Here is a 22,718-nt window from a genome sequence, read left to right as displayed (position 1 = left end):
TTAATTAATATGTGAACTCGGGGTGAATTTTTGCTGAGCTTGATCTATGCGAGAACACAAACAGAATGTGCTAATTTTTCATTTCTCCATTGTTCTTTGGTCTAAATGAACCTCGTTAATTTGACAGATCAAACAACATTAAAATCATTTATAAAGCTTGAGTGCACTTTTGTGAAATGTACTGCTCCATGACAAACACTCGAAGCTTAATTTGGCCCGAGCTATGCACATAAAATTATTAGTTTAAGCTTTGTGCATGTGTGAAGTAATAGCACAGGACTGAAATACAGCTTAAACATAATAGGCATTTTTATTTTTATTATACACAAGTGCTCGAACAAGACTAAAATAATTTGCTAAGCGGATATTAGCCCAATTATGGTTAAATTTGGGCGAGTAATAATTCAGAGAAGTGGTTTTAATATCAGAGCTTCGAATCTAGTTTGATTTATGTAAATGCAGTTTATTGTTAAGCTACAAAAGAGGTCCAATTTGTTTGAGTGTGGCTGCTTGACTTTATGCATGCAGCTGGAATGGAGCGATACGTTGGAGATGTGATACACTGGTCCATACAATTTTGTTGGATGGAAGATTTCCCTTGGACCATTCTATCACGGTTTTATTTGATGTATGGGATTGTATGTACGATTTTATATAATACACGAAAATGGTTCAGCTTTGTTTTGCAATTAATTTACAGGTGCAGACGGGTACTTGTTGTATATAGATTTATCGTAGGTTTTTCACATTTTTCATAGCAGTTGTACAATTAAAAACATTAATTAATTTCCGTAGCTTTAATAAAAGTTAAAGCAACACCTCCTTGCCCGGCTGCGAATAGCGAAAACCCCTTTGAAAGTTGGAGCTTGAAAAATTATACAATTACCATCACTAATCACGCCTGCGAGCCGGCTACCGAATAATTTGGTGTAATTTATCACGTTCAACTAACGGACATTTTATACCTATTGCATGTGGTAAATTCTAGCCGAGTTTGACGTGCCCTTAAATTCTGCTTCGTAAACTCGCCGTTTCTTAAAATTGCCTCTGCGCTTTTATAAATAAACGCCTTTTTTACCCACCGATATAGTTTCGTTTTTTATTTAGAAAATAAAACTTCGTGTGCTATACATGAAAATTCTATTACTCCGGTCACGTAAGCCTGTACGAAATTTATGACTAGACAATTATGAAAGTTTTTACCCGAGTTTGCTGCAATGTTTCTAATTACATTAAAGGTAAAAATAGAATGCATATACCTGCTACAGAGCGTGCCTTCCCCAACACAATTAAGCAGCAACATCCATTTTTAAAATTCCTTCTTGATTTAAAATTATCGCCCGTTTAATATATTTTCCAGTCGGGCAGATTATTCAAAATTAAAACAGGAAAACGCAAATTTACCGCCTAAAAGTACACCAATATACTTACTTCTGTCTATAAACTTGAAAGTCCCGGAAAATCCGGAGGCGTTGCCGGTGTTGGCTCCGCTGTGGAATTCGAGGACCAGGCCCGGGCCGGAGGAGTAGAGCACTGTGGGGATATCGGCGAGGCCTCCGCATAGCAGCGTCTCCCACGGGGTGTACTCGTTCACTTCTCCGCTCTCCAGATGCATGAATACCTTCACGTAATCACCGCGAATGCACCTGCAATGAAATTAAAGCCATTTCAGTGGAGTTTCAACTTGGAGCGTCTCTGTAAACTGAAAGGCTCATGTCTTGCTTGAGTACTACCTATTGCTTATTCATCCATATTAATCTCGACTTAATATTTTAAATATTTCAGCAAATGTAAATGATGTTCGCACAGGCAAGAAAACTGCGATAAATGAATAACTACATAAGACAACATGTTAAATGTTTAGCCGGATTATTAATTAATTATTCAGTGGGGAACACAATAGTGTGGATGATTAACGAGAGAACTGTTGTTTAACTATTCCACATTCTGAGTTTTGTATTAATCATGGTGCCATGAAATGTATATGGGATGTTTTACGTTATTTCGTTGATGGAGGCGAATATGCAGTTGTATTTTAGGATGTGACATATACATTACGAAATATATCAACGAGTGTAATTGCTCGTTCCTTAGACGAGTTCTATATTCCTGGAAAGCATGTTTAGAGTGGGGAATTAAAGTTTCTGTGGGAATTTACATCCAACAAATTGCGTGTGTTTTACAAATTACATCAATTATCATTTTGTGTCCATTATTATTTTAAATTTAAAAAGGTTAATTAATTTTGACACGGTAATATTAATTAAATTTTACAAATGGAATATTTTGTATTGTTTAATTTGTACATTTTTATGTAAATTCTTAATTAAAATGAAAAAATGATTATTCAATTTTACGCAAATTGTTCCAATTATTGGTCATTTTGTTCATTAATATTTATGGCTTTAAATTTATTTAAATTTAAATTACGATTGAGTACAATTTTATTAAATAATATTAAAATAAAATGTGCGGGCCATATGATTTAATGGAACTCTTTTATTCATGATCCCATCTAAGATGTTTTAATCCACGACATCACTTAAATGCAGTAATTGAGTTATCGTTATTAATGAGTAGGTGTCAGCTCCAAGTGACGATTAATCTATTTTGAATGTACCAGTAATAAACGACCATAAGACGCGGCTCAAGTAAATGAGAAGCTTCCAGGATGTTAATTACAGAACATTGATGACTAAACGCTAGTTTCAATATCACCTTCGTTGGCATGTATAAATTCATCGAATTAAAAAAAAAACACATTTTTTTTAATATAAAATTTATTTACATATTTGCAAATGATGTGGCATCAAATTCTAGTTCTACTGGTTCTTGCAAGACAACATCACTTTGTACACTATTACTCAAAGTATCCTCCCTTTCACTTACATCAGTTGCTCTCATTTCGATTCCAAGTAAATCATCCACAAATGTGTCAAAATCCATTGTATTACTAAATACTTCATCGTCATCATCATTACTCGCAGTTCTTTTTCCCAAAGTAGAAAAACATTTCTTTAGATTGTCTAACGGGATGTTCTCACCTAAAGTCGTTAGTATCTCTAAATATTCATTTTTATAAATCACACCGTCATCATCCGCATTTTCCGGTATGCTAGCGAAGCCGAACCAAATATCTTTTAATTCTTCCATGGAATATCCATGAGCTGGCCTGTGATTAATGTATAGCTTCAAAAAGTCGAAAAACGTAATCTGCGTTTTGACTTCACCAAGGTCGTCCAGGTCCTTGTATCTGGCCTCAATCATTAAATTTTCAATCTCAAATTCTGAAGGATAATATCCACAAGCTCTTACCAAATCTGGCAGCTCAGAAATTTCAATAGTGTCGCTGAATTTCCGCGGCAACACAATGTTCTCGCCTTGATTTAAAATCTGCATGTAGAAGAACAAATCCTGTATTTCTTGAAACAACCAACCGTTCTTTCCTCCCTCCAGCAGGCAATAAAAGGGCTCAAATTCCTTCCCGCCCAATAAATGAACCAGCTCTACCGCATTAGGTCTTATTTCCCATTGAAATAAGATGTTAGAATTTTCGGAAAACGTGAATATGTGAGTTCCTTTATGTGAAAGAGCAAAATCAACCACTGGGGTTGGATGTGCGGTGTACCCCACGTAGCTGTAGGGATTTCCGTCCAGTGTGCTTAATTGAAGACCTATTTGTTTGTCGATCATAAATATATAGTATTTGTAATCCAATTTGTCTGGCAACATAATTTTTTTGATGTGATGCCCTTTGTATGCTCCATAAGCTGGTCCTAAAGATACTTGCCTAGTCATCATGGTTAAGTCATTCAACAGTTTGTATTTGTATTTGTCGTCTACAATGAGATAGTACCCAAGAAATGAATCTTCATAGTGTTTACAAAAGTACACGAAACATTTGGGAATAGCTGACTGTTCAATTCTTTCCCTAACTAGCACATCGAACGTATCATCTGGTCCAAGTCCAACATTATTATATTTTACAATGTATCTATCTTCTCCAATTGTGACAAGGCAAGAGTTGTCGAAAACAGGAGTGAACAATATATCATTGATACCGAGATAATGGGGCATCAATTTACCTAAACCGATCCATTCTTTTTTCGTACAATTGAAATAGAAAAGAACTACTGAATTTTCGTTGTCATAATAGGCAAATTGGTTGGAGTTGAAATTGAAAACAATATTTACAATTTTTGCATTAGATATTCTTATTGGTTTCTTTGAAATAGTCTTCAGTGATATGGTATCCAAGACATGGATTTCTCCAATGTTATTGCTACAAACTAAGTGTAATGATTCATTGGAGTATCTTATACATGAAATGGCAGTTGGATTTTCCAAGTCGGGACTGTAGGAGTCGCTGTTCTTTATCTTCTCTTGACTTACCAAGACACGTTTATCATAGTCTATAATTTTGAGCACACCATTTTCATGTCCTATAATTAACAGTGGTAACTCGAAATGAGTTTCAATAGCTGTTATTGGACACTCAACAAGAGGAAATATTGGCGTTAGGATTTCTTTCATGAAATCGATGTAGTAAAGACCGCATGATTTAGTCAAAACGAAGCAAGGTGACATATTTAATGGTTTCCTACTCGTAGTAAAGTCCGACAAAACCACATGCAGTTGAATGTGTTTACATTTACTTTCCTCCTCTTGCTCTCCTTCTTCGCGATCATGATCATCTAGTCCATTTTGCTCGTCATCTGAGGGATAATCGCCCTCTTCCACAGGATATATCATTTCAGCCGAGTGGGTTTCTGTTGTAACGTAAGGATAATATACGCCTATTTTTTTCAAAGTCATTATTTGTGGTCTTTCAAAGTAGAACACTATTGTTAGTGACAGATCCATTAAATAAATGTGTCCAGTTGCATCACCCAAACATATTATTTCCATTTGCTCTCGAGCTTCTACCAATGGTGATTTTGATATTTTCACAGCTTTCAAATAGATTTTTGTGTTATTAAGTTTAGCTTCAAGGTAAGTTCTTAAATACAGAGTGTTGGCAAAAATTAAAACAAAGCCATTTTCGCTTGTCACAAAACATCGGTGTCTCTTGTCGATGTATGTACCCGAATGAAATACACCTAGGATATTTTTAAAAGTGATATGAGGTGCTACGAAGTTTATTAAAGTTTTGGCTTCGATGTCGATGACCAAGAAAAATACTTGCTTTTCGAAAATCACCATTAAATGTTCATTACGAGTTGGATGGAAACACACTTTTTTAGGCTTTCCATGTGACTTTTTAATGGGTATGGAGAAATCTGGCTCTTGATTTCCATCTGTCCACATCCACAAATCTATGGAGTAGCAATCATCCGTTTCCACATATCCTACAGTAATTAAGTACTTTGCATTGTAGCTTATTCTGGCTACGGCCGCACCATGATTCGGATAGATGTCAAAAATAGTAAATAATGGAGTATACTTTTTGCCACACCAAATAATAAGAACTGAATCGTGTCCACAGTCAGTGGTAACAATAAACTTGGCACGAGCATCAGCACAAGCGGTAATTATTCTGTTTCTGTGTCCCTCGAAGAACACGTACTTCTGTTTGCAAAGATCATACAGAACTCCAATATGAGCAGCCGTATAGAACACCCGAATAGTATCCTCATTACTCAGGTTTAGAATATCACAATCAGTGTTAATTCCATAAACATACGATGGAACGAACGGTTTAATTTTTGGAATTATTGAAGGATTGTTAAATATTTCAGGTCCAATTTCCGAGGAAAGACGAGGTAAGTTGAATTTAGAGAATGTGGGAGATTTAACGTTGATTACTTCTTTTGACATGGGCTCTTTTGTGGGATCTTTTATGTCTGGGCGTTTTCTTTCTTTCTCCACAAATTTTGATGCAGCTTGCAATTCTGCTAGTCTTTCAACATCAGCTTGAATCATTCTCGTTTTAGATTCCATGTTTGGTTTGTATATTCGTGTAAAATACGTAAGAAAAATTGACACTGACAAGTGTCAATAATAATAAAAAAAAGATTTGATTTTGTTGTTTAGTGAAAATAACGTTTCAGAAAGATCCTTGAATTAAATACTTCTCCAGAAGGCCAATCAACAACTGTCGATAATCACTGTTGCGAGCACAATTAGGACCACTTCGCTTAAAGGCATCGATCAAACCATTATTGCCGTTCAGTTAAAGTTAACTTTGGTAATTTATTCTGTTTATTGGCAAATAATTTTTTCGTAAATTAACTAAGTTTATTTCGTATTATTTATTTCCTGGTGAATAGTCTGTTGGATAATTGACCTTTTTCAATCTTGAACGACTTGAAGAACTTTGGATAATTCATTGTTCGAAAGTTTTCAGTAAAGAGAATGCGATTGCAGTTTGGAATTAGGGTTTGAAAAACTACTTGCCAATTGAGCACAAAAACCTATTAAAGATTAAACTCGAAACGTCCAAATGTTAATATCATTCCAAAAGAGTTTATCGTCGACTTATGCTATCTAAAAAGCGACAAATTAGAAAAGTAAGTTTGGGATTTAATAATAGGTAATTTTGTGACTATACAATATTAACGGGTTGTTCTGACTGAAAAATTAAATAAAATATTCGCCATAATGTTTTTTAACAGCAAATATTTACTATAAGAATAAAAAGGAATTTGTTATATTTTACTATATAATAATATTAAAAATAGGATGGATTTTGCAGTTTATTGTTTTGACGATAACTCTATACAATTTTATTGCAATGGGATGGGAATGCAATATTAATGTCACAAATATAAATAAAATCTGAACAAAACTTAATTAAAAAAATATGTATGGTATATGCAATTTTTATATGAAAAATATTTATTAAAAATGATCCTAATATTTATTTATTATTGTCATACATATTGTTATATTGAAGTCATTAATTAAATAAATAAATATAAACAATTAAGCAATTAATATAGAAAAAACCTTTGAATAAAATGTTAACATGATAACGTGTGTAAAATAAAAAGAACTAAAGCGTTTAAATAAAGCGACTAATTTTAAAAATCTCCAACCGAAATTTAAGTTTATGGATGGACACAATTGTGTTCACACGACAATATATAGCTTTCCCATTAAATCGAATTTCTCTATAAAAAGTTCATTTTAATCTAATAAATCAGCGCGACATCGAAAGCAATTTATATTAACAAAAAAAAACGGAGTTTGTGTTTTTCGGAAGCTGAATCAAATAAAATTTTTATTGGCCTATTAATTTGGTGCTAACCTAAAATTTGCGTGTATATTACTTTCAGTTATTTAAAATCAATATAAACATTTTTTGTTAGCATATTCAGCGCCACAGAATGATTTAGTTCGTGCATTAATTTTAAGATCGATATTGTTTGAATTTACAAAAATTACGGTAAGTGAATACAGAAGTGCACTTTTTAAAAATTCACTTTTCGGTAAAAGTTCCCGTTGATTTATAAAAGCGGAATGGCGTAAGTGCAAATTCATTATCGTGGCAGAGCAACACTGTCGAGGTATGACCAAATTGGCAATAAAAGCTTTCAGCAAACAGGGATTTGATTTTATATCGCGAGATAAACTTTCACATTTTTGTGCCGGCATGGCTGCCAGCACTTAAGCAGCGAATAAGATTAGTATTAGAAAACTGAAAACCGAAAGACTCGCAACGATCGACTTTTTCCCACAACGAATTTATTTGCGATCGTGGAAATGTATACTTACTCGATTTCCGTGTGCACTGCCGATACATTTCCATATAAGCGACATTTGTCTAGATGTGGAATGAGTAATGAGAACCGAGACGTTTTATTTTGTATCGGGTTCGCGTCGAAGAGACTCCTTTAGCACCTGTCCTTGAAAGATGGATAGAAACCGCATTTCTCAATATTGTCGATTTCATACAATGTTTGAGGAGGAATTTATTTAAAATTGCACGTCTAATACGTGCGTTTCAAACGTTGTCAGGATGACAAATAGATAAATAAGCTAGTGAATGAAATGGAATAAAAAGCTGTAAATGGTTAAGTTTTAACAGCATCAACGAAACAAATAATTGGAAAATGCGTACTCCGATAAATAGTCAATTTATTTCCATTTAGTAAAATTAAATGCTTGATTTATGTGCGTCACAAATGGAAACTGCGAAAACCGAACTTTTAAATTAATGTGTAATTGCAGATTTTAAATCTAACACATTGAGCTTTTAGTGTACTTTTCAAAAGTGATCAAGTGTTAAGATACGACCGATAAAAGTTCCTTCCAATGGAACGGTTTTACAATTTAATGCTGTGAACAATAAGGGAAGTGCACATTTAAAAGCTGACTGAAATCGCCCTAGGGCAAAAACCATTACAATGTGGACCCTATCATTAATGGTAAAAAAAGTAAATGCGAACTTTTTGCCTGAAAACCGCATTCTCCTTGAAATTTATTTTTCACTCGTATTTTATGTTAGGATTCATAAAACACATTGTCATATTCTTATAATAATTTATGACTTGAATGCTGCTCTATAAACAAAGTTGTGGAGATGCTAAAATGCCTACAATTCTTTTATTGCATCTTTATTTCTAAGAAGACTTTATTTTTAAGGTTTTCAAAATGACTGGCGATAGAGTTAGTTCATTGTAACTTGATCCATTGTAAACTTATAATAATGGACAATTTTTTTATACAAGGTGATCAAAAAAGGTTGTAAACTTTAGGGTATACAGTGTGACCTACAATTTGACGCAAAGTTTTAATAAATATGGGTCCTTAAAAAAATGGTTACGGTTTTTTATTATCTTTTAGTAAAAATTTAGTACAATACGTTTAGTAATCATTGGTCGAAATAAAACAGTAAGAAAAAGTATAATTCAGCATTACGAAGACCCAGAGAAACAAGAAGAGACGTTTAAGAATTTACAACTAAATAAGTCAAATATTTCCAGTACTTAAAAAAAAATAAAAAAAAACTGTCGAAGTGCTGGAAAAAATTCGAAAAACTTGAAAGAAAATTGATTACAGAATAAAAAAAATAATCCAATCTTATTGAAAAATTAAAGTCAAACTGGAGGAAATAGGATCTGCTGAAATTAGTTCAAGAACTGGAGAAGATGGTAAAAAAATAAAAATATGGAAGTACAATTTTGAGTTACTTAGGACCAAAGAACAGTGGAGAGTAATTTTTAGTGATAAGTCTAAATTTGGTATATAGAAAAATGATGCTTCTCCTTATGTTGAACGTCGTAAGGACAAAACTTCACAAAAAGTTTATAATAATCACAGTGAGACATAGTGGTGATTTAATTATGCTAAGGGAATACTTCAATTCTTATGACCTAAGCCTCCATTGATTGATTTATTTTCAGAGATACATAGTATAGAGTATAGATGGGCCAAAAGTATAATACAAAAAAGGTATTATTCAATGTGTTATGGTTAAATTAAATAAATAAATAAAATATTTACAGATAATTATTAAAAATTCCTTTCAAAATTAAAGTTGCTACGTTTATGTCCACTTCAATTAAAAAAATATAACATTTTATGTAACATTTTATAGTATAAGAATATAGTAGTTTTTACAATAAACAATATAAAACAACAATAGTAGATTATTATTTGAAAAATTCACATTAAATGAAAGATTTATGATAAAATATTTAATATTTTAAAACATATCTGTAATAATAACCAATTTTGTATATTATTTAATGCTTTTTCTTCATATTTTATGCTATACACCACTCTGTTAAAATTGTACTCTAACAGTGAAGAAAAGTATAACAAGGCTTCAAAAAGGAATAGTGTTCGATATCTCTGAAACCTTGTACATTAAACTTTTGTCATTTATTCAATGACCTCCATATTATTTTTTGCAAAATAAATTTGTGACATTTTATTTTTACTACTATTTTTGTAAGGGGAGTGGTAAAAGATTTATGTGTGTTATTTTAATATCGACTATAAAAAAAGTGTCCAACCAGACCATAGATGTATTTGCATTAGATTAATGTGCGATGAGTCATCAAAATTTTATCTCCCTCCAAACTACATATTGAACAGGCAACTGAAAAAGATTTTCCGACTGAAGGTTTTCGAGTCACGTGATTGGATGAATGTCGCTTTATTATGTGGGTCGGCACGAGCGGCACAACGCGCATACTAAACCGGCCCGATACTAGTCTAGACCTGGTAAATTCTTAAACAAATTTCTTCATTTTAAAATGGATTTTCTGACGAAATAAATAGTAAATACGGTGCGGCAATTTCTTATATCGCCCGCGGGTTTGAATTTAATAATGGTGTCTGCGAGATCATATCCCGCCGTCCATATAAATGTTTGCAACTATGAATTTACAAACAGCACTGATTTTCTCCATCAAGTTTTTCACATAAAACCGACACTTCTTTTTGTTTTAACTTTTCTTCAAACATACATTACTGGAAATAAAAGTTTTGCGGTGAAGTGTGTATATATAAATTGGCGGAAGTGTCAGTGACAAATGCGACCTGGTTCGACCCTGTAAACGAGAGCGGACCTCTGAATTTGAGCCGGAGTTTATGTAGGTATCAGGAGCTATTCGTTTCATCCACAGGAACACATAAGTTTCGCCCCTTAACCATAACTCTTTTAACGACGCCTTTAAAACTTGCCTTGCAATATTAAACCTTTTGTGTTTGAGTGAAATTCGTTTTTTAATTACGGTTTCGGCCATAATTAAGCAACTAAATTATGGGTCTTGGGCGGATCGGGGATGAAGTTCCATTAATATTACTTAGGGGATTTTAAATAAATTGCAAAAAGTGTTATTTAACATCAATTTATTGCTACCTTGGAGCCATTAGTTTCAATTAAAGGTTGATTTTAAAGGGGAAATTAAAATTATTTATCCGCAGATATTAATTATTCCGGATTAATTGAATGTTGTTCCGAATAAAATTGGTTAATAGTAACCACTCAATATCTGTTTCGGTGCTACAAGATTATAGGTAGATTATTTTATCCAGATTACAACAGTTAATATAAAATATCTTGAACAAATCTTATCTTTCCTACAATATTATATTAATTTACAATTTGCTACATTTTTTTATGTAAAAATGTACTCAGTCTAGATTGTTTAAAAATGAAAAAAGATATAAATCTCTAATTTAACTTTTAACTAAAATTAATATTTTGTGAAAATGTTTATTTCAGGACGGCACTCATCCTTTTCTCTATTCTAAATGGCGGTGCATTCGCCATATTTCGAAGTAGTGCTTAACCATAAAATTCATCATTTGTCAAACAATTACCTATAAATTAATATTAAGGAAGTTTATTAGTGAAGTGAAAAACGAATAATATAAGGTATTAGAGCTTAGTCTAGACTTGTTTTTATGCCTATTCAATTCAATAAAGTGTTCTTTATCTTCAACAATAAACATATTATCTCCGTTATCTTTGTAGTTTGAAGGGGTCAAATTTTATTACGCTACAGATGGGGACTCAAATCTATTAAATTAAACATTTCAATAGCACTCTGACTTAACGTTAAATCTGTCCCAAAACAATTATAAATTTTTGTTTAGGAGAATGATAGAAATATTGATCTCTATCATTTTTCAATTGAATTACTTATTTTCTAATTTAATATTTTGTACAATATCTATGTTGTTTATTACGAAGTCACAAATAAATAATAGGAAGAATATTGAACAATGATAAACTGTGAATAAATAGTGTGTGTGGCCATAATTATCGCAAATTAAAGTATATTGAAAACTGTGTAATGTTTATTGTTTTTTCTGTTATTGTTATATATACTAAGCCACTGGTCAGTCTAATTTTATTATGTAAATAATTACATACTTTTTTATTTTTTACTACAGGAAAAAAATCACAAAAATGTTTGTTATATCCAAGTGAAACATTATGGTTCAATTATACTATGTGGATACTTCAACTCTTCTGGCGTAGGTCTTCTTAGACTGATTTATGTAAAGGGATATACTAAACAACAATTTGCTTCCATATATTGAAGACATGTTGCTCTTAATAAATGTGTTTCAACATGAAGACGACCCCCAACATAAATTCAAAATTGTAATGAATTGGTTAAAATACCACAGAATATCAATATTCCGATATCAACTCTATAGAAAACATGGAGGATCACGTTTATAACCAAATTCGACATAAAAATTTTACATATTTAAATGAACTCATCACAATAATTAAAGAAGGTTGAGGAAATATAGACCTGTCGTATATTAGGATATTCTATGCCAGGAATATGGGCCAAATTATAAAAAAAGATAATATAGAAAGTGTTAATGTTAAATCATAGACACTTAACCATTAAAAATTCCTTTCGAAATCATAATTTATTTCCAGCTCAATTATGTGTAACAATTTATAGAATAAAAATATAGTCATTTTTATAATAATAGATTACAATTGCAACAGTAAATTAATATTATTTTAGTGGTTCAAATATTTAACATTTTAAAAAGTTGCTATAATAATAACCATCATTTTATTTTAATAAAATAACTAAATATAGATTTTATATCTATATCACTGCATTCGCCATATTCATTTTATTTAATATTTATTGTTTAAAAATCAATGTTTTTCTGCTTAAGTAAAAAAAATGTTTAACTATAATATTATTTTCTTATAAAGATTCATAATTAATTTGAGCTTACCACTAATACAATATTCATAAAACCGTTGAAAAATAGATATAAATTTGGAAGATCGTGCCCGTCCCATGCATATTAAACACGATCAAGTCCTGCTAAAGGAACACCGCCGCATCGTCCCATCGCGGAAGGTGGCTGTGCGTAAGGTCTTGGCCGGTCTTGAACCGCCATTACACCAGCGGCTGCCTTTGGGGCCCCCCACTTACGTGTCATATCGCATTCGCAACGAAATGAGCCCACATAAAGTGCTTTGATGGCTGACTATAAATGCACGCTTGCTACGAACGGCTTTCGGACGTGATCCAACTACTTAAATGGGATTTACTTTTGTGAAAATCTGAATACTTTATTGCGTTGTATCAGGAAAAGATAAAATTACTTTAATGCAAGAGTGGATATACGACCCCCTTAAAAAATCTCATTCGGCCCGGAATCCGCTACGTCGGGTTATTCGCCGATTTCATTTACATTTTTCGCGTATTATAATAAAGTTTCTGTTAAAACTCTGTTCGACAGAACTTATTTGAATATTATTCCTTTAAGTACTGGGTAAACAAATACATAAACATACAAATAATCGAACTGTAAATAGTTTTGAATAAAATATAGTTAGTGTTATAGTATAATATTCAATTGCCTTCTTCCGGGTGTCTACGATTTGCAACCGGAACGCCATTAGTCCTGCACTACACGATACTGATAATAGAACTAACCGGAAGATCCGTTCCAAAGGAACTGCGGATGTAACTATGTCATTGAGATATTCGATAATAGTTTCTTTATGACAATTTGAATTCTAATGGGATACTTCCTCGGGACAAATAACCCGGAGAGGTATAACAACCAATTTATTTCAGGGATAACAGCGACTTATTTGAATGGCAACTTTATAATCTAATTAATGCATTAAATTTAATTACATTAATTAGTATTTGTATATTTTTGAAATGTGTACATTGAAATTTATTGTTAGCCAATACATAATGAAATTTTATTAAAGGGGATGGAAAATGTATGTATAATTAAAATATTTACTTATTTACCCTAATTAATGAGGGAAACTCAATTTATTGTATTAATTCATTTTGATATTACATCGTGCAAATAAATGGAAAACTCTAGTATTAAACAGTATGTATGTAGTGGGATAATGTGATTTATTAATATTTGTCTGTACATTGTATTTCAAATTATAATACGAATTATTATATACAAAAATATTAATGTTTCAATAGAAGTGAAAAAGTTTTATACATGTTTTTATTAAAAATATGTTCGTTGCTTTACTTTTGACTGGTATATATACATATATACTCTGGAATTTAAATATAATCCCTTTTTATAAAGTTTTTATTTACTGAACAGTCAAAAGTAAAATTTCGCTATAAATCATTTAATTTTGTGGTTAGTTAATACTAAGTAAAGTTAGATAAAAACATCTGCAGTACGAAATTTGTCGAATGTCAAAAATCTTAAAATGAGGAATGTCCACTCAAAATTTAGATAAATTGTTTGAAGCTATTAATAATATTTGGAATTCTGTTTCTAAATAAAAGATTGTCAACCTTGTTTCTTCCATAAAAGAAGACGTCAAGAGGTGATTTTATTACTTTACTTTTGATTCCTTGTTTCATTTTTTTATATTCCAATTCTCATCCTTTCTTTTAAATCAATTATATATAGCTAATAAAAGATAAATGTAAAAATTGATTTCACTTTATGTACTGTAATGTATTTAGAATTTTTATCTTAAATATACATATATACATACATATATAAACAAAATGTTTAATTAGTTTTCTATAAGAAAACAAATTAAATTTCTATAAAAGTAATTGGAAGCCGGGTAAAAAATAACGAGTAATAAAACTTTCCTTTTAATTACAGTATCGCATATAAGATAATGAAGGAAACCTTTTGAAAAAGTTTTCCTTGTTAATTAAACACTCGCTTATTTTTGTGCCGTAAAATAATTCAAAATAAATAAAATTGGAGTAAGATATTTTGTTCTTAAGAATTTCTTGTAATTTTCTCTGAGAATCCATAAAAATGACACATCAAACTTTCATAATTTTCTGGGTTTCACTTAAATTGTCCATTGTATCTATGAAATACTAAATACAAATTTACAAGGATTTTTTAGTGCACCGTACCGACTGGTAATAATAATTACTGCGATTTCAGTGCAGCACAATAGTTTCAAATATTTGCGACAAAAAGTGCACATAATCGAATTTTCCGCCCGTATTTGTTCCAAAGCTGAACAAGAAAAATATTTGTACTGCATGGAAATCTACACAAACTGCGAAAACCAGCTGATACATTTGTTTCTCGTGCCAACATCAACAGAATAGTGCTAGTGTTTAGGAGTTAAGTGATTTAATAATTCGGTATTTAAAACAAAAAGTTGCCCCCTGCATGTGAGTTTTAAGCGACATAGCATGTTAACATGCCATAAAAGTCTAGCAAAAACTTCATACATTACGACTTTCCATAATGTAGAACGTAGTAGCGTTATTTATTGGTGTATTATCCTGAATGTGAAACTGTGTCAAGACGAGTAAATTACTGTAATTTTCAATGGAATGAAAAAACTTATTTATGTTGTGAAAAGAACCGATTTTATGAAAATAATATAATTTAATAATAAATTTTGCTCTCAACATAAGTGCAAAGTCGTAAAGCAAAAGCGGTCCATGTTCTTTAAACTATACCAATTTAATGTAACACTTAAGATATAAATTCTGGTTTTGAAGGATTATCAATATGGTCGGGTCTTGAATCAGCTCTTATTAACATGTAAAACATGAGATTGTGATAAGAGGAAAGTTTAAATTAGATTCAGTAAAGGAGTAGTAGAAGTGCAATAATTTATTTGGTTAGGGCTCCTCCGGCACGAGAATATTATTACACGGATCGTGTGAGAGTAATGGCTGATTATTTTGATGCCATTTGTTGTAGCATATTCTATTATGAATCTGGCAACACACTGGTCGTTCTTTGTTTCCGGTTTGTAAACAAATGGTGCACACCTAGGACCAGTCAATTTGTTCCTTTTCGTTCTTTCGAACGCCGACAATCAGTCTTTGTTCCTCGCATCATCAACTTCTTACATCCCCCACGCTTTTTTCCGCTATTCGTCTTCGTTCCAGGCACCGGCCTCATTTGTGACAATTATTACACCAACAACTGGAACTTCATTTGTATTCCGCCAATCCACACCAAATCACGGGGAATGAAATATCTTTCCCGGGCTGGATACAAGTAAGCAAGAATAATTGAATTTTCTTTCGCAAATCTCTGCGTTCACATTCATAAATTTAGGCTTTCAGTTTCACTTTATCTTATCGATTTTTTTAAATTAAATTAATAATTGTATAGTGTCAGCAAATATCTTTTGTAACAGTACAATTAATACTTAATTAATTCTTAAATATTATGTTTGATAATAGTAAAAAAATATATTTAGAGAATTTTTTGTGTGTATATGTATCACGTGGAAACAACTTAACGGATTTTGATGAAACTTGCTATAACAATAGATTGTATTCAAGTGTATATTTTAGGATAGTTCTCATCTCGCAAAAACGAAGAAGTACTGAAAAAAAAAAACAAATGACAGACTAATACATTCTGATAAATTATCATACGTTGATGTTTTACATATTTTAAAATTAATATTAATGGTTTGTCGGCTTGCAAATGTGAGAACAGTGTCACAGGAAAACTTATAATGGTTGGGTAGTAAAATAAACAAGGTTCCGGTGATCATAATAGATAATACTTAAACTTTTTAAGTATGTATTCACATTTCCATTACGTGGCGAGTTATAAGCTAATTTAAATATTTACAACCGCTGCCACGCAATCTTATTTGAATATCTCGCATTCCCTTTACACCGAAATTCCATGTAAAGAAAATGTGGACATACATTACCTTGGACATTTCTATATTGCGTGTGTTTTCCACTGAAAAAAAGACCGGCAATTCCACCGCGTCAAACTTCACGGCGTTTATTTCGCATTGGTACTTTGAAATTTTTTTTGTACATTTACTTGGACAGTTTTAATATCGTCCGGAAGTGTTTTTCATATGGGAAGTGCTCATCCACTTGTGAGAATGACTTTTTTACGACCCGAGGCTAATTTAATATCAGATATGGCGCAATAAAAACTATATCCGCTGCATCTCGAGGGCCATATTGGAAAGAAGAAAATTTAATGTATCAGCTATAATAAAACCACCGAATGCAGCCTGTCCATATCAATTGATTATGTCGAAGGAGTGGAAGGCTTGCGAAAGAACAAGTCATAAGTACTATCGAAAACAATTTTCCAGGTTTCGAGAGAGGGGAAACGTGTTCGAACAAAACGTCTGAAATGGTCGTGTTTTTATACCCGCGATGGGCGTGAGCTTAATACTAAAAGGCGAATCTCGCGATATCACACGTTCCACCACGAAAAATACTCCGCAATAATAAATTGTTTTAAAAAAAATTACAGGAAATTCCGTCGATATATGACAGGAGAGGATCTTTCACGGATGTATTATAGTGAAATATTATTGTTGATTTATATCGTTTCGAAATAAGATTTAATGGAAGCGTTTTGTATCGCTCTTTGTGTTCCAATCGCCGATTTCTCCTCTGTTTCCTATTCAATATTATTATGCCTTTTTATCAATATTACTTTGTCTAGTTGTTTCTTTATTTAATATTAGCTCAAAATAGATTGTATGCATTTTTATAGCAAACAAATTACTTCAACCTTGGAAGTCCTTGTTAAACTTGATGTAAAAGATTTTTTGCCATTTAATATGGTTGTGTAAACAGTAAATTATGCACCGCATACTGAAGCTCAGGTTTCATTAATCAGTACACAGGAGTGAGTCTTGCATTGACCGCAAACCGACTTAACTCTTGATTGAAAATTGCTGTACGCAAATGCAGGAAATGAGATATTTGAGATCTGAAGGCGACGGTAAACAGTGAGGAGGAAGACAGAACAGACGGTACAGACAAGGTGGATGGTGCGGTCGAAACGACAAAGTAACAATCCGCAACCGTTGCTCTCGACTGTGATTTACTTTGCTAAGCCGATATTAAGTTAGAGGCTCCCGTCAGGAATCTACAATATAAATATATCCGTGCAAACAGAAATAATAGTTAAGAAGGTTGAAGCCGACTATAAATAGAATTTAAAAGGAACGAGAGTTTTAATTCAGTTCGTGTTTGAGTCATTGTTCAATGAGAGGTGAATTAATAATCCTCTTTACTTTTCAACGAGCGTCGAGATTTTGAAGTGATGTAAATAAAAAACGAACATTTGTACAAATTGTTTTATAATTAATCGAATTTTACCGTCGAATCTTTAAAAGAATAAAGTTACGAGATTAAACACATTACTTTTTTGTTGCCCAATATATTTTATAAAACAATTAAGGAGGTATTCGAAGCGTGCCAAATAAATTCCGGATATCCTAATTTGACGTCTTGTGCGTCGGACGGACGACGCTAGATTTCATTAAACGCCCCCTTTGTTGCGGGCAACATCAGGCCACTATGACAATAATGAGTTCCATGCACAAATTAAAATGGCAAATCCTAAAAGTGAACTGCCGCTTATACCTTGAGCGTATTCAATTTCCGGAGCGGGCGTTAAGGACGGGACCTTTAGAAAAGGAGACGAAGAAGACCTGAACGTGTGAGGATATTAAGGACGTCGGTTCCACCTTGTATCTAAACGAGTCTAAGCCGCTTTGGCCGGGCTGGATTTTATTCAACAAAAGCACGCCGCCTGTCTATGGCGGATATTACACGTTGCCCTCCAGTAAGTATTTTGTAATTGAATGTCCGCAGATGCGCGACTTACGGAATCACAAAGCGACGTAACACCACCAACTATACCCATTTCGGATAGTTTCCACACGCCACATTTAATTAATGATCCAAAGGGAACCATCGCATTTTCTTCTGACATAACCGTTCGTTCCATTTTGCACCATGGTCGTTGAACAATTCAAACATGTCCTCATCCAAGCCGGCATGAATCTTTAACTAGCCGCGAAGAGATATTGTGTAGCTGTTCGACAAGTGCCAAAAACTGTGCGACACAATTGTGTTTTTAGTGCGATTCCCGTTTAAATGCCGGATTAAAATTTGCAGCTTAATGTAACCCCAAGTGTGTGCAAACATCACAACGTTACATGTATATTTTACTCTTGATTTCTGGAATTCGCTCCGAAACGCCCGTAACGAAATTATTTACTCGCGTGTGAGAGCACAACGTGCCCGCGTTCAAGTTATGCATCGCAGTTTTTAAACGCTGGGGTGAAACGCAAATGTAATTAACGTACGGTTGTCTCTCTTATTATGGGGTCCGTTTTTTGCGAACACGAATTGTGACCCTTACAAAGAAAAATGTATTAATTTTGATGGTATTAGAAAAAAATGTTGTAAAAATAAGGGTTTGACCTCCTCAACTTTATCAACTTAAGAACACCTTAATATTTATGAAAATATACAAACAGCAGAAAAACTCTGATAAAAAAGAGGAAAACAGGATCCCCTCTAAAGCAGTTTTTTTCCTATCTCAAGTTGCGCCGTAGTAAATTCTTTATCATCCGCCAACCCGTAACTTTGCATTGATATAATACATTGTAGGGATGAATGGAAACCAATCTTTTCCCATTGATTGGAACGTTTATCTTTTATTGTTCTTTACACACTTTAGACCTCGAATTATGGTCGGCCTTTTTACTGTTGCTTCAAATAGTTTATGCGTCGCTGATAAAGACTATCGGCGATTCCTTTGTGTGGCACAATGTCTGCTGAAATTAATTAATATCACTTCGATCGTCCCTATTTATAAAACAAGTGTGAAAATATTTATGAAAATAAAGGGGAAACGTTTTACTTCGTTATACGTGATGAGTCAGCAATGCTTGCATCTCGAGTTTTTCCCTTAGAAAATATTGAATTAATGATAAAACTTCGCCAATATAAAGAGAACAATAGAAAAGTTGGCCAAGTGAAAAAGTTTAATTGGCCAAAATACTTTATTAAAATTTTCTTTAAAGTAACCTTTAGACTATGCTATTTTTACATAATTTATTGCGAAAGTTTTCTCTTTGAAGTCGTCTATTGTGAATTTCGTATAAATAAGTCCCTCGTAAATTTCCCGATGTCCGACACAAAAACAAGAGCTTTAAAATTAACATAAGTGTTAGTTGAAGTGATTTATTAATTTCTTTATACAAACATAAATTTTTATATGTGGGTAGAAAATCTGCAATTCCTTTTCAGAATTAATTCACCTTGCAAATAAAAAGAAAATTGTATATATTTATAATAAATTCAAACAGAATATTTGGCTTTTCCTAGTTTTTTATTATTTATACAATTCATGTAATTCAAAATATATCGGTATATACTATAAACTAGATAAACTAAATGAAATTATACATGAACTTTTTATAATAGAAATTTTTTTATTTAATTGTATAATCAATGTAAAAATGGCGATTATGTTTTAAGTGAGCATTCGCCATTTTTAACAAGTACAGGTCAGACAAATTCATTTTTTTTTTTTGCAAAAATGAATAAGTGTTAAAAACGTGGCAAAAACGGCTTTTTATTGTTTATGCCTTTATAAAACGTCTTCTTTGTTTACATTATATATGTTGGATGATTCAACTAATATTGAAAGAGATATCAATCTGAAATTTTGATTTCAGCTTTAACCTCATATATATGCCAGTTCAATAAAAATGGAACTGCGTTTTGAAAGGTTTTATTTGCATTTGAGATATTTAATTATTTTAAACATTTTCACAGGTGGAGCAATTAACTAAAATATCTGAATTACTATGTCAAAAAGTACATTTTAGTACACATATTTAAAAGACTAGATATTCCAAAATATTGTGTGTATTGTATCGGTTTATTTTTTTCTCTATAACATATCAGTTGGTGTGAAGAGGTTTGTATTTAAAATAAGAAAGTTATTGACATTAAAAATAGGAAAAAAACAAACACCCCGTATAATATTTTGGAATACTATTAATGACTTCTGATTAAATAAAATGGATTACATCTAAATTCAAGAGTCTGACAAAAATATGGTTCCTTGATACTATAGAATTAGCAAACGTTTTTGTTGTTATGTTTGTTGCTTTACTTTTGTTTGTTCTGTACATAACATCGGACTATAGTAGAAAGTAAAATATCATATTCAGTTATTTATAGTTCACAATACAGACTACTGAATTAGTTGATTAAATCACCCTGTATAATTACAATAAATGTGTATTCTATTATTTTTCTTGTGGTAATTGTAATATATTATTAGTTTAGTTTAATGCTGCTATTGTAATAAAATATAAATAATGTTATTAACGGTAAAGATTTCTGATTTTTAATAAAATATAAAACATCTATAGTTAATTTAATAGAATAACCAGTTTTTAAAATTAATGAACGTATTTAAAACACTATATATTAATTACTTTTAGAACGTTTTAGTTGGGTGGCTATTAATAATCCAAAAGGGTGAATAACATAACAAGACAAAATAGTTTTGCAGATTATCCATGTGACTTTAGTGGAGATAATAAGTAATTTGCATTCATTATTGTACTGTTATGGCACGTATAAATTTATAATTTAGCGTACTCTTTATTGCTATCGCGTTAGTTTAAATATTCTCGGACTTTGTGTAATGGTACATGAAATATTTCAGGGAGATAATTTAATACAATCATAAAGTAAGCAGTTTTCAGGAGAACGGCAAAAATATGACGCCCTGGTCTTTGTACTTTCCGCTCCACTTTTGTATCATCCGGACGGGTTTTATTGGTCATCTGCATACATGAACGTTTATGGCGGACGTTATTGTCGGTACTATCGACAACGACTTTTAATTAGCCTGGTCATTTTTGCCCTACTTAATCCCTATAACACACCTTAAACGTTAAACTTTATATTTAACGAACACACCGTGTGTGAAATTGTGCTCGAGGAAATACGTACAATTGTACGAGTTCAAAGCAAAAACCTGTTAAATATATAAATTGCAATCTGGGAGCAGTTCAATCTGGTTGGTTCGCAAACTCTTTCGTACTGGAGCTAATAAAACACATGTCGGGAATCGAGTGAATATGGGAGAAGCTGGTAATTGCCCCGTCCCCGTTTCCGGAACGCAGTTACCGTCCCCGGGACGACCGGAGGCCCCACGGCCAGGCCCGCCTTAATATAACTTTGTTTCTTAAGCCAATAAAGGAGAAAAGTTAGCCAAAGATATCCAGATAAACTCGATCAAATAGGAACGGAGTCGGACGTGACGATCCGCTTCACGGAGGTAAAACTCGGTCTTCTCGTTTCGGTTTTATTGTTATTAGAAATCTAACGATGTTTTAACTGATTCGATGAGATATAATGAGTGTATTGGGAGTTGATTGGATTTGTTTTATTTATTTACTGGGTTGAAATTATTGTGGAAACACGACTGAAAGTTACGAATAAGGAAAACAATAGTGACGGTTAATTAGTTTTCAAACAAAGGGTAATCAATAAAAACAATTGTTTACCTGTTCATCATAATTTACTTGTTAATTTACAGATTAATAGAGGCGTTCCTGAATATTGTTAACATAACGTGCAACAAAAGTTAAAGAACAATGTAGCTAAATAACATAATACGAATGGATAAGGTTACATTGTTGAATTGCTGTGGACAAACAATGTGCTCGTAACAGACCAATCATCGTTCACGCATCATTATTCGCTACAAATATCAAAGGCCTTGTTATCAGTTTCCATTAGTTAATTAACCGTTTAATGCCTTTCCCCACTTCGTTGTTTTTTACTTCATCGTTTTGTTTATTAAGACGTTACAATACTGAGTAAAAACAACTTAAATTCAGCTGTGCCAATAATAAATTCAATAAAGTGACAATGTTCCTGGAACTGAGATCATTAGGCATTCTCCGTTTTAATATAGACCTACGGTTTAGCATTTGTAAAGCCTTTTATTAGATCCAGGCAAACCCT

The 22,718-nt window shown here is 32.3% G+C and overlaps 2 protein-coding genes across 2 annotated transcripts in view; both read right to left on the bottom strand.

Moving 5' to 3' along the window:
- LOC109598630 (suppressor of lurcher protein 1) overlaps positions 1 to 22,718 on the bottom strand; it is a 154,662-nt gene that overhangs the window by 62,018 nt on the left and 69,926 nt on the right. Inside the window, exon 6 of the mRNA XM_049964787.1 lies at positions 1,432 to 1,646. Within this exon, the coding sequence (XP_049820744.1) occupies positions 1,432 to 1,646 (215 nt within the window). The remainder of the gene's footprint in view (positions 1 to 1,431; positions 1,647 to 22,718) is intronic.
- Positions 2,771 to 5,973, bottom strand: LOC109607783 (cilia- and flagella-associated protein 251). The gene has a single exon (XM_049964786.1). The coding sequence runs from the start codon at positions 5,938 to 5,940 to the stop codon at positions 2,785 to 2,787; it is 3,156 nt and encodes a 1,051-aa protein (XP_049820743.1). The 5' UTR covers positions 5,941 to 5,973; the 3' UTR covers positions 2,771 to 2,784.

This window comes from Aethina tumida, chromosome 3, assembly GCF_024364675.1.
Source record: "Aethina tumida isolate Nest 87 chromosome 3, icAetTumi1.1, whole genome shotgun sequence".
NCBI lineage: Eukaryota > Metazoa > Arthropoda > Insecta > Coleoptera > Nitidulidae > Aethina > Aethina tumida.
This window is presented reverse-complemented; position numbering and strand designations above follow the sequence as displayed.